Raw genomic sequence first — 20032 nt, 5'->3', positions numbered from 1 at the left:
CCTTTCTAAGGAAAGGTGGGTTTGTAAGTCCTCTAAACCAAACTTACTTGGCTTGCCTTGAAACATAGAGTGCCTTTTAGGATGCTGAGTAGTGTGTGATGGGAATATCATCTTGCTTCTGTAAGTATCTGGGAGGGTTGGGGCAGGCTGAGGGTGACTCCAATTTAAAGCTGTGTGAGCTAGGAAATTAAAAGCTGAAGTGCATACATTAGTCCTTGTGATGGGAGGAGCTGAGATGAGCTGTGGGGAGAGGTGCTTGAGGCTGACCAGGTGGGTCTGGCTGAAGGGCAGGGTGCACAGGGCAACGTGCTGGGCACCTTGGGCCTGACTGAGGAAATGGGCTTTTGCTGGCTTCATGGGTACACAGCACGAGAGCACTGTAGGGAAGTGCCTGGCTGCTAGCAGCTTTGCTGGGGGCTTCAGGGAGTGAGAAAGGATTGAGGTGGAAGCTGGAGAAGAATGCCTTGACAGAACCAGCAGTCATTCTGCATTGAATCCTCTCTCCATTAATTTTTACATATTGCTTGGGGTAGGGTCAGACTCATTGTATTTTTACTATCAAGGGAAAAATTTGCATCAAGTATATTTAATTTAAATATTACCAGATTTTCTTTGTATTAGCTTGGAAATAAGTTTCTGTTTAAACAAGTTTTTTCAATCTCTCCAGCCATGCTAGATTTAAACCTCTCTGATTAAGATCAGATAGAAACTGATGCGCAGATACTTTCTCATTGGCTTGCCTGTCTGCTTGTAACTTAGCCTTCCTCAGGCCATGTAGATTAGATACTTTCCCTTCTAGTTGGTTTCTTATTCCCACTACTCATATTTTCTATAAGTGTGTGCGCATCCTATTCCTTCTGCACACATTCTCTCATCCTCTGTTGTGGCATCTTTGTTGTGTGTGTTCTTACGGAAAATGAAACTTAGCTTGTAGTATCTTAACACGAGAGATGTTTTCCTGTGCTTGAACTATAAACAAATGCTTCCTCATATTCACCCAACAGAGAACACAAATACATGTTCTTGTTAAATCGGGGCAATAGGGCGCATATGCTATGGAACTTTTGAACCTAACAGAAGATTCTTATCTTCTATCTATACATTAAAATAAAATTGGCTTTATTCTCAGCTGCTAAACACCTGCAGCTCTTGTTGGATATAAGCATCCCGGTTTGGAAACATTGGTCTATAATCATTTAGGAACCAGGTACAACAGCCAAGACAGGGAAGGCTGTGAAATTGTACGTCCATTACTTCATAATATGTAATGAGTGGTGTAGCCTCTTTGCAGTCACGCATTCTGAAAAGTCCATGCTTGGGCTTTATTTGAATTTGAAGTGAAAGCCAGCCCAGAGTCTAGCATCCATGCTTTTACAGGTGCAGTGTATTTTCTGCCTATAGAGTGTAACAAGAGAGCATACCCAATATTAAATTAAACGCTTGTAACAAGAGAGCATGCCTTATCTCTGCCTAGTTTTTTCTCAAAAAATCACAGAATAGCTTGGCAACTTGACAGGTATAAGATCTTGTCTAGAAAAACATTTCCTGAACTTTCTCTTAGAAAAATAAAGAATATACTTGATATTCTGATGAAGTGACTTCATAACATACCTTTTAAACCTTGTTTTTTCTCCTCACCTCTGGGCTTCCCACCATGTGACTTACTCGTGTATCACATTAAAGTGTAATCTAATTTTTTCTGTACTCTGCAATATTCAGTGTGTCACTGAAGCTAAATACAAAATTCAGAATGTCAGTTAGACTCTTAATGAGCATTAGAACCAATAAACTGAGCTCACTGCTAGTGAAATTTTGTTCTGCCTCACAAGGAACATTTAATACAGTTAGGAAGCAATAGTGTGACTGATACAATCATATCTGACTGAATCGGAAAGTCATACAAGGGATTTGGATGGTTCACTTGTATGTAAGCATGTTGTCTAAGTCATGACAGTCTTACAAAAGTGTTTTAAAAATTTGATTAAAGCTTTCAGGTTTACTGCATGGGTAAGGCAAAAGCTGTGACTAGGGAGAACAAAAGCCCACATTCTAAATTTTACCAGATATCTGGGAAGTGCCCTCAGGTAATCTAAACTTACATTCTTCTAAAAGCCAAAACATACAAAGCTAAGGTACACGAGTCCTGGGACAGAGGAATTAAGCATGTGTGTGAGATGAGGAAGAAGGCTGGCAAAGAGCAGACTCATTCTTTTTCTCTGGACTGCTATTCAAACAAATAGAAAGCAGAGAATGAACAATGAGATTATTTGAATGTGATTTTAGGTAAGGGGGCCTTGTGATTAGTGAGAGCCTTTTTCTTAAGACCTGAACTTTGAAGGGCTGGAATTAGTATGCTTTGGCTTTGTGAAATATAATTCAGAAGTACCTGCATCCTTGATTATGCAAATAAAAAGCTTCTGTAAATTCAGTTAAATTACAGAGTGAAGATATGCATGCGTCTTTAATTAGATCATTGTGCTGAAATATGCTGGTCTGGTTTAAGGTGGGAGTTAGTGGATGGGATTTCAGAACCAGTGGGTATTAATTCACATTTCATTACAGCTGATGGGAATGTTCTCGTTGACTTCAGTGGAAATACAGCTGAAGCCAGTGTTGGATGCCATAGTATATCCTGCCCAAGAGCTCTCTTCAATTTGGAAAGGAGGGGTTCAGGCAAACATTTTTTTCTGAGATGTTTTGTAAAGCAAACCTGTTGAAAGCAAACCCATGAAAAGCTCTCTGGGAGTGTCACAAAATGTGATGCCCATGTTGGGCACTGAGGGGAGAGAGGAAAAGCCAGTAATACATGACTGTCTGTAGTTAGAAATTAATCTTACCTGATTAAGAAATGTCAGACAAAATCTTAGGAAATCAGCTTATCTAGGCACTTGAAGCCTGAATCGTATTAATACTAGGTTTTCCTTCTCCTTCAGCTATGGCACAATCCAAAGATTTTAATGGGAAATGATAGCTGCTTTACTCAAAACATTTTGAATTTGACTCAGGCAAAGAAGACTATTTCTATGCAGACATACACATTAAGTCTTTGTGGTCTGCTTGCTTTTACCATTCTAGCTTACGTGATTCTCTGGTGCTGGAATAAAGAGGAAGAAAGTTGATTAGGCTAAACTTTAATATGCCAATGAGATGCTTTCTTTCTTATATATGTTGCTGCAAATATAATTATGTTTATTATGAGGTGTTCAATAGGAAACAGAAATATTAAATTATTCTAATCATTGTATCCAAAGATAAAAATACTAAATAAGTAAAGGGCTTGTTAAAATATCTTGAACTTAAGCATGAATTTATGAAGAGGCAGAAAGATGAACTTTTGACAACTTTTGACTTTACAAAGAAATGAAATTTTTTGACCATATAAAAAGACTTAAGAGTTTCCTAACAAAATGTTGGGAAATATTTCTTTTGGTTGTTTCTGGTTGCAAATTTTTGAAGCCTTTGAAAAGAATTTAAATCCTAAACTCTGTTTAACTCATTTCCTCTATGCACTGTAAGACTGCATCACATCTTAGTGCCTACCAAAGTAACTGTCAGGCCTCAGAGGATCTACTACTGTGAGACTGCTAAATTCACAGTAGTGTTGTGGAGTGGAGTAGTGTTGATGGGGGTTGTCATTATTTAGAAGGTCTACTTTTTTTTTTCCTTGCTGATATATTTGATCTTACACAGTTTATTTGGAGCAGCTTTTAAATTTTCTCTATAGTGGCTTACGTGAATGGCCAACAAATGACTAAACCCTCATCGCATGTGAATCCTGTATCTTGTGAATCGAGATAAGAGGGAAGAATGGGAGTAAGATGGAAAGGAGCTTATCAGAGGCAAATCCCTATATTAATGCTAATAGCCACATGCAAATCATGGTTCTTACTTCTCCCTCCTAATTCTCAAGATGTCTTGGAGCAGCCAGCTACTTTGCATGGTGCTGTTACAGGTCCCTCTGCTCACCTGAAAACAGCCAGTTCTATACAACCATCTTCTTGTCAACCATCATCTCCAGCACAACCATCTTTGTGCGAGAGGTCTCAGTGCCAGAAGCATCAGCCAAGTTATTCAAGATTCTGATGCTCTGTTCTGAATGCAAGAGAGCTGCCAATGTCTTGCTTTGAAGCATATACTATGAGCTTCCTTATATATTTTTAATAAGCCTAAAATGCTTTGTGCTCAAGGACTTCCTAGCTGTAAAAGAAAGTCTCATACTGAATTTGCATATATGTGCATTGTTTTGACTAACGTATGATTTTGGGCACAGCATTTTTCTGTTTCTATCCTTTCATGAATATATTCAGAATTTGGGGTATTTATTACATGTAAAGATCTTTTTTTATCTCCAGACAGCATCTTACTGGGTACATAACAGGTTGAAACAATCTTCTCCTTCAAGTGTAGATCAGCACTCTTATTATAATCTCAGATATGAGGTTTTGATGGTTTTAAGGGATTAGTAATGGGATATGGAGATTTTTCCCTGAAGCACATTGGTTCATTTACAGTGCTTTTCTCTAGCAAATAAGCATGCTGTTTGGTGAGCTTCGTCGAGTTAATGTTCCATGGGTGGCCCTGTTATGAAAAACAGCCTAAGTTTACACTTTCTTTGGCAGACCCTCTGTGGAGACTAAGGATCAAGTTAGCGAGGACACTTGAATGCCCTGGTTTTTTGAGTTGTTTCACGGAGTAGTTGAGAGAGACGCCAAAACTTACTATTACACAGTATGAAGATGATATTAGGGCCAGCCTTGAAATCCAGCATTCTGTTTCCCAGGCTGTTGTTCTGACACTTTCTGATAGAATAAAATGCATTTAAACCAGCATTTTGGTATGAAATATATAAGAATAACAGCCATCTTTTAGGCAGTAAATGATTGGTATCTAAGAAAGGAGAAACTTTATCTCAGAGCTTGGATAATAACATGAGTTCAAGACCCAGTAAGATGTGCTTTGAGTGATGTTACTGCTGCCATGTTTGAATTTAGAGTTGTGCACTTTTCCAGGTGATGGAGTTTTACTGCCAGTCCTGCGAGACAGCCATGTGCCGGGAGTGTACAGAGGGAGAACACGCAGAGCATCCCACGGTACCACTTAAGGATGTGGTGGAGCAACACAAGGCTTCCCTCCAAGTCCAGTTGGATGCTGTCAACAAAAGGTATGGAGACTCCACTGATTATTTTCCATTTTCAGTTCTACCACTGGCTTCCTGTGTTACCTTGGGTAGATGTTTTAATGTGCTGGTGCCATGGACCTTTACCTAGAAAACAGGGATAGTGAGGCTAGCATAACGAAAAAAATCCATTGAGTGTGATACACTGAGGGATTACAGAAAAGAGCAAAAGATTCCTATCTGTCTTTCACAAAACAGAGGCCACTAGAAATGCAAGTGTCCTCCAAAGAAGGGGCATAAAATGTTAAGGAGAAAAGTACTAGCCAGTCATGAATTTCATGATAAATAAATAATACCAGATGCTTAAAAGACTAGTACAAACACTACGGTGGCAGAAAGGCTAAAAAAAAAGAAAAAGTGGGGTAGATCTAGTTATATCTTCCCAAGTAGATACATTTGCATAAAGGACAGAGGATCCAAGGCCTCCTTGTTGGAAATGCCTAAAGTCTAATGGATTTCCACAAGGGAGGGCCCTGGCTTAGCCTTATTTTAGCAGACCAAAACCACTATGTGGTTATAAAAGGAATGAACTTACTTCTGGGAAATGACCGAGTTTAAAGACAGCCTGCTGATGAGATTATTTCATCAAAAGATATCAGGGCAAGGGCCAATGTTTAATGACTTTTGAAACAGCAATCTTTGTAATTTAATCCCTCCCTCAGGCTTCCAGAGATCGACTCAGCACTTCATTTTATATCTGAAATCATACACCAGTTAACCAACCAAAAGGCTAGCATTGTAGATGACATTCATTCCACTTTTGATGAACTCCAGAAGACTTTAAATGTGCGAAAGAGTGTGCTGCTTATGGAACTGGAAGTGAATTATGGCCTTAAACACAAAGTAAGATGCATGTTTTGTTTCAATGAAAAGCTATTAATTTAATCAGCCAGTTTTTACAAATGATGCAGGACGCCAGTTTGACAAATTGTGTCTGAGATCCAGAGGAGAACTTTGTTTTCCTGAAATCAAGTGCTGCAGAGCCTCGCTTGTGGGTGCCCAGCCTTATAAATGGAATCCAGACCCTGTATGGGCAGGTAGCTCTTTGTGCATGGTGTGTGAGGATCTAAAATGGCCAACATACTAAGCAGGCATCTGCTTAAAGCCAACATGCTGATGTGCAGATGACAATAAGGGAACAGCAAAGGAAAGTCAGAAATCCTCGGGCTGCAATTCTGTGAACTCCCCCATGAAGATACAGGCCAAACAATTTCTCCTGAAGAACTGAGCAAGGCTTACTGTTTTGCTTTAAAGCACTGTTTTACTTTCAAATGCCTGGTAACATATTTCATGTTAGATGTCACTGGTTGGAACACATAAAGATTGGATGGACATCTCACTTCCTCAGGGGAATGCAGAGAGCAGTAGATTCCAGAGCTGTATTCACTCTTTTACTTCCTATCTTAATGACTGAATCTTGCTTTTTTCCCCCTGTATTGTAGACTAAGCTTCAGAGGAAGAAGACAGAAATCTGCCCTTTTACAAAGAGAAACCTGTAGCCTGGTGGGTAGGGTTTTTATTGAGGATTAGTAAGTCTGAATCAGGCAAATGAAAGAATTTAGTCCTTGTCTTCCTGGGCATCAGTTGTCTGTTTCATTTAAAAGAAAGATCTCTTCCCTCAAAGTAGCCTTTAAAAGAAAGTAGCATCAAAAACTGGAGTTTCAAGAGTGCCTGATAATATTGGCATCTTTGGGCATTCTCTGTGATTACTGAGCAGCTTGAGCATCTCCAGATGTCTGAAGTGGAGGAATGCTGCATTCCTGGATCTGGAACAGGCTTGATGATTAGGAAGGTATTGAACTGCTGGCGCTGTGAAAATGGAGGAATTCTAACATGTGCACAAGATGTGTACTTTCAGGAACACAGGGAGCCCAAAACCCTTGGGACACAGAATTTAGTCATCTCCAGAGCTAAGTAGCAGCTGAGGAGCTTTTAGCGTCAAAAATTTGGACTTAGATCCCAGGTTATCTAAATGTATCCAAGATGTCACAAAAACTTATTTTCTTAGCAAGCAAATATACTCAGGGTATGTACAAAGTTCACACAAGATGGAATATGATGTAAAATTATCTTATTGTTGTTTAAAGGGATTTAAAATAGTTTAAAAACTATTTTGGGCATTAGAGAACCAAATTTTTACAAAGCTGCACATAAGCAGTAAAAGAGGCATCTCCCCTGTTTGTATAAAAAAGAGTGATTGGAATTGGATTTTGCTTTTGAATGAATAGTAGTCCTGCAAAATCATTCAAACCCAAATATTCCACCATTCTGATCATGTACTTTGCAAAAATGAAAAAATGAAAGGGCTACACTTCACAAAAAGAAAGTTGGCAATTCAGTTTCAGTTGTCCAATGGACTGAAAGAGGCCTTGTGTAAAATACTCTAAACACATTTTAAATATTAGTTATGGTAGGATTGAATATTTTCCATCTTTGTAATGAAAGAAAACTATATTGAGAAAATAATGGTTTTAAAACGTAGCTGCAAATTGTCTTCCTCCTCAGTTTGTGGTTTGTTACCCCAAGCATATGGGGTTTTGTCATCCTGGGACTTTATTAGCTATGCTATCTGTTTAACTACTTATGTCCTGGAATAAAGACAAGGCAGATTAGAAATGCCTTGTATTGAATCCTGAGAGGTTTAGAGATGCCTAGAAAAACAGATAACTTGAAATTTCAGTGTAGTCTTGAAATTTGTTCATTCTGTTTTGCTTGCAAAAGATGTTGTGTTGTTATCACTTTCCCGTATCAGTAACTCATCAGCCTGGATTTTCTCCAGTGGGTGAAAAGCAGATAGCTTTGTAAGATTCAGAAAAATGCCCTTGGAATGCAGTGTCATTACATGCTGTGTCTCAGCAAGGGAAGAGTACCTCATAGCAATAAATATCCAGTCTCTAAGTTTACTTTCAAATCAATCGAAATATTTCAGAAATATTTACTTTACAGTGATCATCAACAAAATAACTTCTCTGGTCCACAGCAATGTCTGTGCCCTAGTTCGTCTCTAGGAAAAACATACCACATGTGTGACTGGGTACTTCGGTTTGGGGATTTCGTCAGTGGAGCATGTGGGGGGTAGCTGGAATGTTTGGGCTTTCCTGACTGTCATGAATTTCTCTGCTAGGTTGTTATAATTCAGGGATACTTTTTTCAATTCATTGCAAAACTGGTTTAAAAAAAAAAAGTTAGCCTTGTTCCCAGCCCACACCTAACAATTTTGAGGTCAATACTGTTTTAAGGATTTTAGACTGAGGGCCAGAACTGAGATTATAACAAAAACTCTTTCTCAGTCTTAAATATAGAGTAGCTACTTGCTGCCCACCAAAATTTCAGGCTACTCAACCCAACTTTTCCCAATATCCACAACCCATCCTTTACGTTTTGCTTTCCTGCCTGCTGAAACTGGGGAATCAACTTACCCGCTTCTGCTGGGAAGACTTTTCCTTTCTTCACTTATTTAGATCAGGAATCACAGTTTTCCTCAGGATGGATGATCTTGACATCTTGAGAGTGCCTTCTTGTCCGTCTCCATAGAGGAGTAACCCAAGGTTTCCCTTGGCTCTGAAGAAATAGTTTCAAGAATTTTCTTGCAGCCTCCCTTATTAATGGGCCTGATGACTCCAAAATATCTCTATCTCTGTGCACACAGCTCAGTTCCGGGTAACTATCTCATTAACTGTGACTGCTGAGAGTTAGATGGAGCAGGGTTCAAACTTCTACATTTGTTTTTTTGGTTGTTTTTTTTTTTCCTTTTTTTTTTTAAAAGGACAAGACAGACAGGTGGGTCAATAATTCAATGTAGTGTGACATTGGATCTGTGAAGCCTTGAAGACCCAAAACAGGGTACATTTTTTGCGTTGCAGCATGACATTCCAAGAATGTGTAAGGGATCAGTGTGGTACTTTTCTAAAATGAAACTTTAAAATAAACTCTAAAATAAAGCACTCTAAATTGGGTTTCTACAAAGGCCTTCAGATATAACACGTGCTACATATTGCTAGGATAATTCTTGTAACGTGATGCTAATCTAGTGTTTGGTAATGCACACAGGTCCTCCAGACACAGCTGGATACCTTACTTGAAGGACAAGAAAGCATTAAAAGTTGCAGCAACTTTACAGCCCAAGCCCTCAACCACGGCACTGAAACCGAAGTTCTGCTGGTGAAGAAGCAAATGAGTGACAAGCTGAATGAACTGGCCGAGCGGGACTTCCCATTGCAGCCACGTGAAAATGATCAGTTGGACTTCATAGTGGAAACAGAAGGCCTGAAGAAGTCCATTCACAATCTGGGTACTATTTTAACCACCAATGCTGTTGCCTCTGAAACAGTTGCCACCGGTGAGGGACTGAGGCAGACAGTGATCGGACAGCCCATGTCCGTTACCATCACAACTAAGGACAAAGATGGGGAGCTCTGTAAATCTGGGAATGCTTACCTCACTGCTGAACTGAGCACGCCTGATGGGAGTGTAGCGGATGGAGAAATACTTGACAATAAAAATGGCACTTACGAATTTTTATATACTGTTCAGAAAGAAGGGGACTTCACTTTGTCACTGCGACTTTATGATCAACATATCAAGGGCAGCCCATTCAAACTTAAAGTGGTCAGATCAGCAGATGTGTCCCCTACCACTGAAGGGGTTAAGAGGCGTGTTAAATCTCCTGGCAGTGGTCATGTGAAGCAGAAAGCTGTGAAAAGACCTGCGAGCATGTACAGCACCGGCAAAAGAAAAGAGAATCCCATTGAAGATGATTTGATCTTCAGAGTAGGTAGGTGACTTGTCTGCTACCTATTGACATACTTAAAAATAGTTCAGGGAAACGGGATGAAAAAATCTAGACGTTAAATTATTTTAAGGTTAAAGCTGTAAGTAGAGCAACCTGATAATACCTGTAGGCCTCTTGACTTTTGTTTATATGTAAATTTTACAAGAACATACTTCAGAAATTCTGTTTGCAGCAAATATTTAATTGGAATTTGGGTTGAGAAATGCATACATTTGATTTAGGATAAAATATTTTACCACCTCTCCTGTACTCTATTGGGCATCATAAAATGACAATATAGTAAGATCAATGCTTCAGGTTAGATTAAATTACTTCTTTAAAAAGTTGCATGGCAAGAAGGGAAGTAGGAGGACTCCTTCTCTAAAACTATTGCCCTAAAGATTTATCTAATTAATTAACCTGGAACTATACATGCTAAATCCTGTGGTCATATATAGTTATTCATTATGTCAGCACAGGACAAAATTACAATTTCCTTTATTTGCTTTTTCCCCCCAATATCTAAATATGTTTGGCTCTTTATATAGTGTAATGTTATCTCTAAATCTGTGGACTTCTAATGCTTGGTAAAAATATAACATCTTGGTGTCATTTACTGTGATTTTCTTTCAGGTCTTTTGAGGTACTCTGCTTTTAAGCTATATAATAATAATAATTCATCATTTTAAAAGTCTGTACCATGGGGTGTTGTATTTATATAATGTCTGTTTATATAGTTAGAAAATACTTTTCACTTTGCATGACTAAAGAAAAAGGCAAGTTAATTCTTCATATGTACAAGTCAGGATTTCAGCAGTATGTTTTACCAAGTTTGTCAACCAGTCGGCAAGGTGGCTTTCCCCTTTGTAGCAGAGAATGGATGGTGGTTAATCCTGGAGGGGGTTTTAGTAATTCTATTGAAAATTCATCTGAGCACCATTTGTCAGCTGGTTAACCTGGTCCATCTGATTTCTTATCTGTCAGTATTTCTAATAGATTCCTTGCTTTGATAGAGAGTACATGCAATAACATAATGGTTTTATATCAGAACATGTATTCAGCAAGTGTGCTTTGCTCCCTGAATAGGACAGTACAATGTAAGCTTTGGATGAAGCTACTCATAAAATGACCAGCCTTTCCCAGATGGCCAGTGCATTTCCTAGTAAGATAAATAACCCCATAAATATAACAACTCAAAGCATTTTTTACAGAGGCAATGATACCCAGCTTTACTGTCGCTAAAGTTAAGTTTTATGGTGACTACTGAGTCAAAAGTTAGAAATACGATGTAGAACAATTCATACTGAAGTCAAGCCAGTCCTACTTGGCAGTAACCATGCTTTATGGTCCAAAGCTGGTAGATGACCTTTGTTAAATTAGTACCCAGACGTAGCCCTTCCTCTAGCAGGAGGGTGTTCTTGTTGCAAAAGCTATTGCTGTAGTCACCACTGGAAGAGCCCCTGTTAGCAATCCCATGGGGAGAGAAGCCCTTGCACAGGGCAGAGTGATCAGCCTCAGGGTCCCGCTGGAATGGAAAGGGACCTGTGGCTCTTCCCGAATGCAGTTTCACTGCTGGTACTGGTAAGAGTGGCAGAGGGTATGTATAAATGTAGCCTAGATCTTTTTGGGGCCCTGTTTTGAGACAGGGTTAAACAAAACAGTTAAGAATAATGTCTGAACCCTGTCTAGAAAGAAAACCTCTCTCTAATCTCTTCTGGAACGGTTGCGACATTGTATTCTAGACAGAGAAGGGGCTGGATGGACAGATTCAGGCAGAAAGAGTCTGTGGGTCTGTAGCAGGTAGGAGCAGGATAGGAAAGCCTGCACAGGTACACTGTGCCTGTGAGTAACAGGGGAGCTCTGTTACCCATTGTGGCTGACACCTTCACTGAATGCTAAGCCCTCTTGTTCACATATATCAAGCATTAGTTTGTCCCGGTGTGGAAATTGTAGATCTAAATACTTGGGGGGAAAAAAAAAAAGAGATGTCCTGAAATTATTTAAAAGCTGTTAATATTCTTATTACAAAGCTTTTGGTATGGATTAAAGTTATTTCAGCTTGTAATTTCTGCTTCTGTATCCCGTGCTTTTAGTGAGCAGTTTCTAGCCTGACTACCAAATAGTGGCATGGCTCTGGTTAGGTTTTGGTGGTGGTGGTGGTGGTTGTTTGATTTTATTTTTTTTTAACTATTCTCTCTAACACACCATAAACTCTAGAAGTCTTAAATGTTTTCCAAAAAGTGCAGTGCCCTTTCTTTCTGTTGTGATGCAATCATGACCACGTGCTTTATTTTTGAGTTCTGCCTCCCCCCCTTCTTCACCACTCTACCCACCAAAAAAAGAAGAAAAAATAATTAGAACAAGAGCTACGCATGTCTCAGAGCTTTTGCTTGATGAAACCTCTCAGGAGTGTCCACATTTGGGATATATAGATTGCTATTTTATTGAAAAACTGATCTGAGAGTAATACTTCATCCTATTACACGTTCAGTTCTCAGCCACTTATTTCACAGAATGACCCTACATAGAGATGTCCCTCTGGGCTTCTGTGGGCTTATGTATGCATCGTCTGAAAGGTCTCTTAAGCCACTGCAGCCATAATGCTCTAGCTTTTTACACTCTTCCAAAATATGTAAAATTAATGAAGACAGGTAAAACTTCTGACATGTTCACAGGGATTGCCTTCATGGATTTAAGAGTTCGTTTAGTTCCAGTTTCAGCTCACTTCGAAAGTTGAGGTTTGGTTCATTTGTTGATGAGGTAATGTAAAATAAAGTTTATCACTGTTTTCCAACACAACTGTGTATCTCTATTTTGAACCTATTGTTGAATTCCTATGATAGCCCTGGCCAAATCTGGATTTGTAGTTTAAACTGGGCAAGATAAATCTTATATTTGGGCTGCCAGAAGCTCATACAGCTGTGTTGGAGAGCCACAATGTAATATTCCTATGGGCATCCAAGTATACAGAGTATGCTATTGTATATGTGCTGATATATGGGCTTTTATGCACAAGTGAATTGATCACCTCCTAGCAGGAGATTGTTCTTGCGCCAGTATTAACAGAGATAGCATTAATACAACATTAGTACAGTTAAGTGCTTTCGTTCATGGGGAATTGTGCATTGTATCTTTTGCCAATTCCGTGTTATTCATGACTTCTAAAATGGCATGTGGTTCTATTCATACATTTTAAGGTCAAGCTATTGACTATACATTCATGTAATTCATTATTTACAAGAACAGAGTATTTCTTGTTTCCTCCTCTTCTCTCTCAATAATTTATATCCTCAACCTTTTAAAATTTTTTTTTAAACAGCCATGATCTCTAAGGATGTGTCCATGCAGTATCTTTGTAGCATGTACTTAGTTTATACAAATGAAAACAATAATGTGCTTATGAGACCCAGAAAATAATTGTTGCACAATGGTTTTTGCTACCTCTACAAGTGGTAGGAAGCACTGAAGTGAGAGGGAAGGTTCTTTTCCGTTACCTTGCTTTTGTGCCTTAGACCCAGACTGAGCAGAGGTAAATGGAAGTGAGGGATGTTCACAGTGTCAGCCACTTCCACCTTCCCTGGTAAATCTCTCCCATGTCCTCCAAAGGAGGGTTAAGAGCCATGGGTGGCATCAGTTAGCTACTCTGTCCAGGACACCATCTTGTGCTCTAGCTCTGCCATGCTGTGCCGTATGCCTTGGTATTTCTTCTCTTCTGGCACTTTTCATGACTGGGTTCTTTGACACCATTTAGCAGTAGTGGTGCTATTTCCCACTTTAACTGCTTTTTCTCTTCATTTATTTATACTTGGGATTGGCACCAGATACAGCCAGATGGAGAGTTGGCTCTCTGCTAGAAAGTTCAATTTTCCTTTTCCTCAGACCGTGTTTAGTTGTCAGTTCAACTGAGCATCTAAGTTTAGCTGGTACATTTAATGTGTGTAATTGACTCTGATTTAAAAAAAAAAAAGCTTTTAACAGTACCTTCTGTCAGCCTTCTTACCAGGTGCGGATGTCATCTTCTCCTGTTATCAATACTGAAAGCAAATAGGAGCCTTATTGTGAGTTTACTCCACATAAAAACACATGAACAAGGCCTGTGTAATAATAGCTTTAGTGCAGTTTAAAAGGAGGCTTAGGGGGAGCAAAGGGATTCTTGATCAGGTGTTTCTTCTTTAATTTTCTCTGAAGGCTTCTGCCTGAAACTCTGTATAGAATTGTCCTGTTTGAAGGGAACAGGGCTGCCTGTAGATATATACTTTTTGAGCTTTTCAAAAATACATGCAGGTTATATGGGTACACGCCTTCCTGAAAAAAACATGTGTTTTTCCAACTGCAGTTAGCCTCCATGTATGGATGGTCCAGAGGAACCTTCTCCCCTGTAGCAAGCAGCACCTGCTTCCTCCCGTTCCCCTGTCCCTTCTCTACCCTTCCAGCAAGGTCCTGTTCTGGACAAATTACAGCCTGGCTAAGGACATTGGAGAAGGAAGGGATGCGTATGTGTAGTTGTTCCCTGTAGTGCAGAAGTATGATACATGAAATGCAGAGGCCCCTCTGACACACTTTAATCAGTTGCTCTTCATTCTCTATTTCAGAACTCTGGAACAAACCCATGAATAAGTAGTATGAAATAGCGAGATGTTTTCTATACAGAATTTATATTTCTGTAGAAATAGGAAAGCCTATTAAAGGGGAAACAGAATTTCATTTTCCAGTTTATTAGCTCAAATCCCTCTGAGGCTTGCCATGAACTCTTTACGGGTTTGTGATGGCCAGTGTGAAATTTGGCTAGGCCTACATTGCGTAGTTTTGCAGTCATACCTATATTGGATGGGGGCCAAAGAACTCTGACATATTGCTGGCAAAATCCCCAGCATGGGTCTGATGTCCTGGCGACAGAGACCTGGTCTTGGTTTGACTCATGTCATTCGGGTGTTTGCTGCTCTACTGGCAGAGAACTGCTGAGGTGCACCTACCCCTAGGGTTTGTGCATACCCAGCTGTGGCAGCAGGGACTCTGCTGCACAAGCAAGGCTTGGAGGTGGTCTTGGCTGAGCTTTTAGGGGCAGATGCTGTGTAAAGCAAATTAATACAAATCAGCCCAAACTTCACTACCAACAGTGTGTGAGAGTATCTGCCAGAGTTCCTACTGAATTATTCATTCCTCTTTAAGGGTTACAAACATTGTGTGCCTTCATCCAACCGACAGATTGATTTTAAAACTTAGATTCGCATGGGAACTTGGATTAGAATTACTGACATTTATTTTACAATAAGCACATACCTTGTTAATCTGATTTGGTGCAGTTTTACTACAGAGCCTTTTGTGTTTCAGCTGTATCTATTATGGGAGAGGGCATCACATCCTAATAACGTGTAAGATTTGATTAAGTGAGGAAAAAAGAAGCAAGGCTAGGAAACAAGAAAACAACTCCTTGATACCTGTCTATGCAGTGTGTATGTAGACCTTTCCATGCTGTTTGCTTTTATCCTTTTTTTTTCAGTACCACGTAGAGAACAGTCCAAGAAGAAGTATTTGAAGTGTTGTAGACAGGAAAGACATGATACTTACACAACATATTATAGCTACTTGCAACCTCTAAAGTCTCCTCTTTAATCTGTAATCTTTCTGCAGGGTTTTTGTCTCTCTGAATCCATTCCCTTCCTCTTGGGGGCAGTGACATGGTTTTTCTTTGTGTTTTAGGAAGCTGGTAAATCTAGGTTAGCAAGCAGGGACGTTATTATTCATAATAGTAAAACTGAGAAAGCAAAAAATGCTCCTTCTATCACTATGAGCATCAAAAACGTACATTGTACAACAAGTTTGTCCAGATGCCCAGCACTTACAGAGCAGATTCTTATTGCAGTTACATGACGTAATTTTTAAGATCTCCTGTGATGTTAATGGGCTTTTAGATTTTTTTTCCCTTCTTTTTGGTGAGATTCAATCTGGCCCGTATTATGCAAGAATAAATGATTGAAATTATGAAGCATTTTATGTGTGCTAGATTGTCTCGAGCTGAAAATGGATAGTCTTTTGTTGAAAGCAGATCTTCAAAGCTAAATTAATTGTTTTGTGCAGGCTATGCTCAGTAATACCAGAAGAAGTTAGATAGGGCTAAGGCAAATCTGATTGTTTATTTAGAGAATTGTATACAAAGATGGTCTAAAAGGAGCTATTCCACAGGCCACAGATCTGCTTCCTAGTAACTCTCTTCAGCTTCTCTTTTGAAAATTCTGCTGTCCTCTCCCAATCCCAAGCAGCTTGCCACAGAAGTTGCAATAAAATGTCTGTCTTTTCCTCCTTTGTGCCCCGCAGCAGCTCAGAACAGGAGGGAGGTAAGGCTGGGCAAAGACAGGCACGAAAGATGCAGGCTTTGATCTCCAAACCAGGCTGCTTGGGAAACGCTGGAACGAGGATCCCACAACTGTTCCCTAGCCCCAGCCCTGTGCATTTGAAATAATGGTGCCTCCCTAGGCTAAGGAGTGATGGGTGACTGCCCGTGACTGAGAGAAGACAACGCATGGGGTGCCTTGATACAGAGGGGTGGTATCTTGCAGTGAAAGATTTGCTGAAGACTCTCTCTCAGGCAGGTATGTTTATAAGGCAGGAATCTCTACTTACAGGAAGGAGCTATCATCCTTTGGTATTACAGAGTCAGTTGCAGGAGCCAGCTTTTCCAGAGGCTGACATACTTTACTACAAGCTTTCCTCTCATCATCTGAACTGCTGCCACTGCTTGTGCTTGGATTCAGATCTTTGCTGGCATTGTTCAATGTCAGAGTAATTCAGTGAATTATTCAAATCAGAAAGTTCAAAGTTATCTATTTTCCTCTTGAACATAAGTTAGGAAATCAGCTGTGCTTCACTAACCTCAGCTTTCTTCTTCAGAGAAATTTGTGCCACTGCAGAGGGGACTGTATAAAGGCCTGTGTGCAAATTAGGACCTATGTGATGGGTTTAATAGCTGCAAAGTGCTATGTACAAGGACGTTGCATGGAGCTGAATTTCATCTGCACGCTGTGCTAATAAATTACTATTTCTTAAACTTACTGTGAAATGTGACTGTGGCATTCCTGGATAATTTATTCTATTTATCCTTTGATGTAGTATGTTTACAAGGTCCCACTGAAGAACACTCTGAGTAACTCTTTATATAGGTCTCTCTTATCTTTAAAAATTAAATTCCTTGACTTTCAAGAACGTTTTTCTAAGGGTAAAGAGCATACATTCCATAATGTTTGTGCTAGTTGGTTCCAGATGCTCTAGCTTACGCCTCCTCTTTTCTAGCAAATGTTTTCCCTTTACTCTCAGTAGTAAAAGGAATGTTTCTCCCTTTTCATCCATTCTCTTTGGCTAAAAGGCAAAAAGGAAACTTATCATTAGCATATGGTGGAAAAAAATTACCGCATGCATCCCTCAGGCACTGCTCATTAAAAGAATACACAGAAATGGCTCAAGTGTAGGTAATGTAATTGGTGTGTAACTCACTATTCCCTGAATATGTATTCTCCCCTTGCAGTACAAAAATTGAGAAGTATTTGCCTTGTTCAGAGGATGTAAGCATATGGAGTTCAAGAAAACAAGCCTTGAAACAAAGGGACATGCTCGCAGCACCAAGTGCAGAGGAATTAAATGTTACTTGTTAGCCAGTGACAGGAAATATGCAATCCCACAGCCATCACCACAGCAGAAAGAAGGGTTGTTAAGAGCATACACATGCCTAATGAAATCTAAATACAAATTAGAGCTAATACGTATGTCTTGTATTGGGCATCACAGTCAGTTTTAATCACTGAGCTGCAGGATATTTTGGACTAAAATACAAGTTTTTGAGTTAAAACCATATATTGAAACCAATTAATGTCTGATACGCAGCCAGTGAATGCTTGTAAAAATACTTCACCAGGAAAAATAGTGCTGCATCCAAGTCTTGGAAAGAACAGCTTATAGAGTCTTTTTGTTTCAAAATTCATTCATTCATTATGAATAACCTTGGGGTCCAAGATCATAATTGCAGTCTTGTATAAAGACCCCTGAGCCTCCTTTACAAACAAAGCAGGAATTTGGATATTGTTCCTGTGCTCAAGGTGTAATGTGGACCAGCCACTTTAGGACTGACCTTTTAAAGACATCAGTTTGCTGTGTGACTCTCCTCAGAACATCTCAGAACAAACATCCAAGTAATGAGGCATCTGAACTTAATGAACTTTTGTGAAAATTTGACATTTTACAGCTCCTTATCCCCTTAGGCCACCAGGGAAAAGACTTACAGTTCTATGTAAATCACTATTGCATTTGTCCTGGGTAAAAATGGGACCTCTGTGTGTGTATACTGCTTTGTTAGAACAACCTAAGGTCTTTGCAGAAGCAAGAATTCAGTCTCCAGGTGTTGGTCTTCATTGGCCCACATGTCCCAATCTTCAAAATCAGTTCTTCATCTGAGTTTCCCTTCTAAGGGAATTTTAAAAACCTATGACTGAAAACTGTGTATGAATGAATAGGAAACTTCCCTGTCTTGAAATGGCCCCATCCAAAGAGATCACCGATATGTTTTATGTCAACTTTGTGACTTCACTGAAGAGATTTAGCTAATTGTACTCAAACCTTGTAATCTGTGCAGGTTCTTATCTTAGCCTCTGTCTGTATGTTCCTACAGTACTGCCCCATTCATTGCCTTCTCAGTTGAATAAAAATCTGCAATTTAAAAAAAGTCCATCACTTATGAGAAAACATTTTACTAGTTCCCTCACACAAGAGGCAAATTGTGAACATGGTGATTTGTGAAGGCCAAAGAGGTAATTACGTTGATGGGGCTTAGATGGCATACATGCCAAAGAGTAAGAACAATCCCTTCTTGTACTTGGAATTGTGGATCTGTTACTGAGATGGTCCTTTGAAGTTGTAGCAGTGATAAGAACTCTTCAAAATAGAAATCTATAGATCAGGGATGTAATAAATGCATGCATTGCCAGTTAGGTCCTAACTGATTAGTCCTGTCTAACCTGCTTTCTTATGTGCTTTGTGTTCAATTTTAGGCACCAAAGGAAGAAACAAAGGGGAATTTACAAATCTTCAAGGTGTAGCTGCATCTACAAATGGAAAAATATTAATAGCAGACAGTAACAACCAGTGTGTGCAGGTATGAGGATATGCCACTTCCAGTATTTTTCTTTTTCTCCCCACCTGCACACCTCTGCCTTTTTCTTAGTCCAGGAAAGACACATTTTGTACAATTCAAGCAGATATAGAAAATACAGAGGAAGCTCAACTTGTTTATCATCCATTATCATTCCATCATCTTGACCTGCAGCTATCTTTTTCAGATCTACACTCTATCTAGTATGTATATCAGAGTTTATTTCCCTTCCTTATGATGTTTGGTAATGAATGAAGAAAACAAGTGGTGCAATAATCTGGAAAAATGCCTTTTTGTAAATATCATTTTACATTGTAAATTTATCACTCTGTGTTTCCAAATATAAATCTAGGGCAAGGTGCCACAAATATAATTTCTTAAGCAAATACAAATAGAAAAATAAACATGTAGATGTCATTTTCAAATGGCTTTTAGTCTACTTAATTGACTTGTCTGTCTGATATCATGATCAAATCTTTTCTGTGGTAGCACCCCTGACACACATGATGTCTTGGCTTCTGTAACCTGTGTGAAAATCAAGCTGTGTTTTTTCTTTTGCTTGCCATGTATCTTTTTTACCATTAACAATTTGTCAGCACTCTTCAGGCTGCCCATGTGGTAGCAATGAACAAGGCAGCAGTGTGTGGCTTGTTCTTCAGTATGTGAGAACCAGCAAGCCACATGCCGTTAAGAACTCGTTTCCAGGCCTTTTCAAAGAGACAGAGTCAAATATTCATCAGCACCCTCACACTTTGTAATTTGCAGCCACTTCAGAGGAATTTCAGTGTCTAATTACCTGGCTTGGGGACACAACCAGTGGACTGAATTTTGCATGGCTAAAGCATCCCTCAGGAAATGGCCTAGTACTTATCCCTAAGTCAAATAATTAAATTTTGAAATTCTCTTTTAGCTTCTATTCCTATCTTTTCTACAGACTTAGTGTTTGACT

General features: G+C 39.3%; 1 protein-coding gene across 11 annotated transcripts in view; it reads left to right on the top strand.

The window, feature by feature from the left end:
* The window catches only part of TRIM2 (tripartite motif containing 2), a 116100-nt gene that overhangs the window by 81250 nt on the left and 14818 nt on the right, over positions 1-20032 (top strand). For all 11 annotated transcript variants that reach the window (XM_075500443.1, XM_075500442.1, XM_075500444.1 and 8 more), the window contains 4 exons: positions 5010-5161; positions 5839-6019; positions 9227-9950; positions 18983-19086. In XM_075500443.1, coding sequence (XP_075356558.1) covers positions 5010-5161; positions 5839-6019; positions 9227-9950; positions 18983-19086 — 1161 coding nt within the window. The remainder of the gene's footprint in view (positions 1-5009; positions 5162-5838; positions 6020-9226; positions 9951-18982; positions 19087-20032) is intronic.

The sequence above is a fragment of the Mycteria americana genome, chromosome 4, assembly GCF_035582795.1.
Source record: "Mycteria americana isolate JAX WOST 10 ecotype Jacksonville Zoo and Gardens chromosome 4, USCA_MyAme_1.0, whole genome shotgun sequence".
Taxonomy (NCBI): Eukaryota; Metazoa; Chordata; class Aves; order Ciconiiformes; family Ciconiidae; genus Mycteria; species Mycteria americana.
This window is presented reverse-complemented; position numbering and strand designations above follow the sequence as displayed.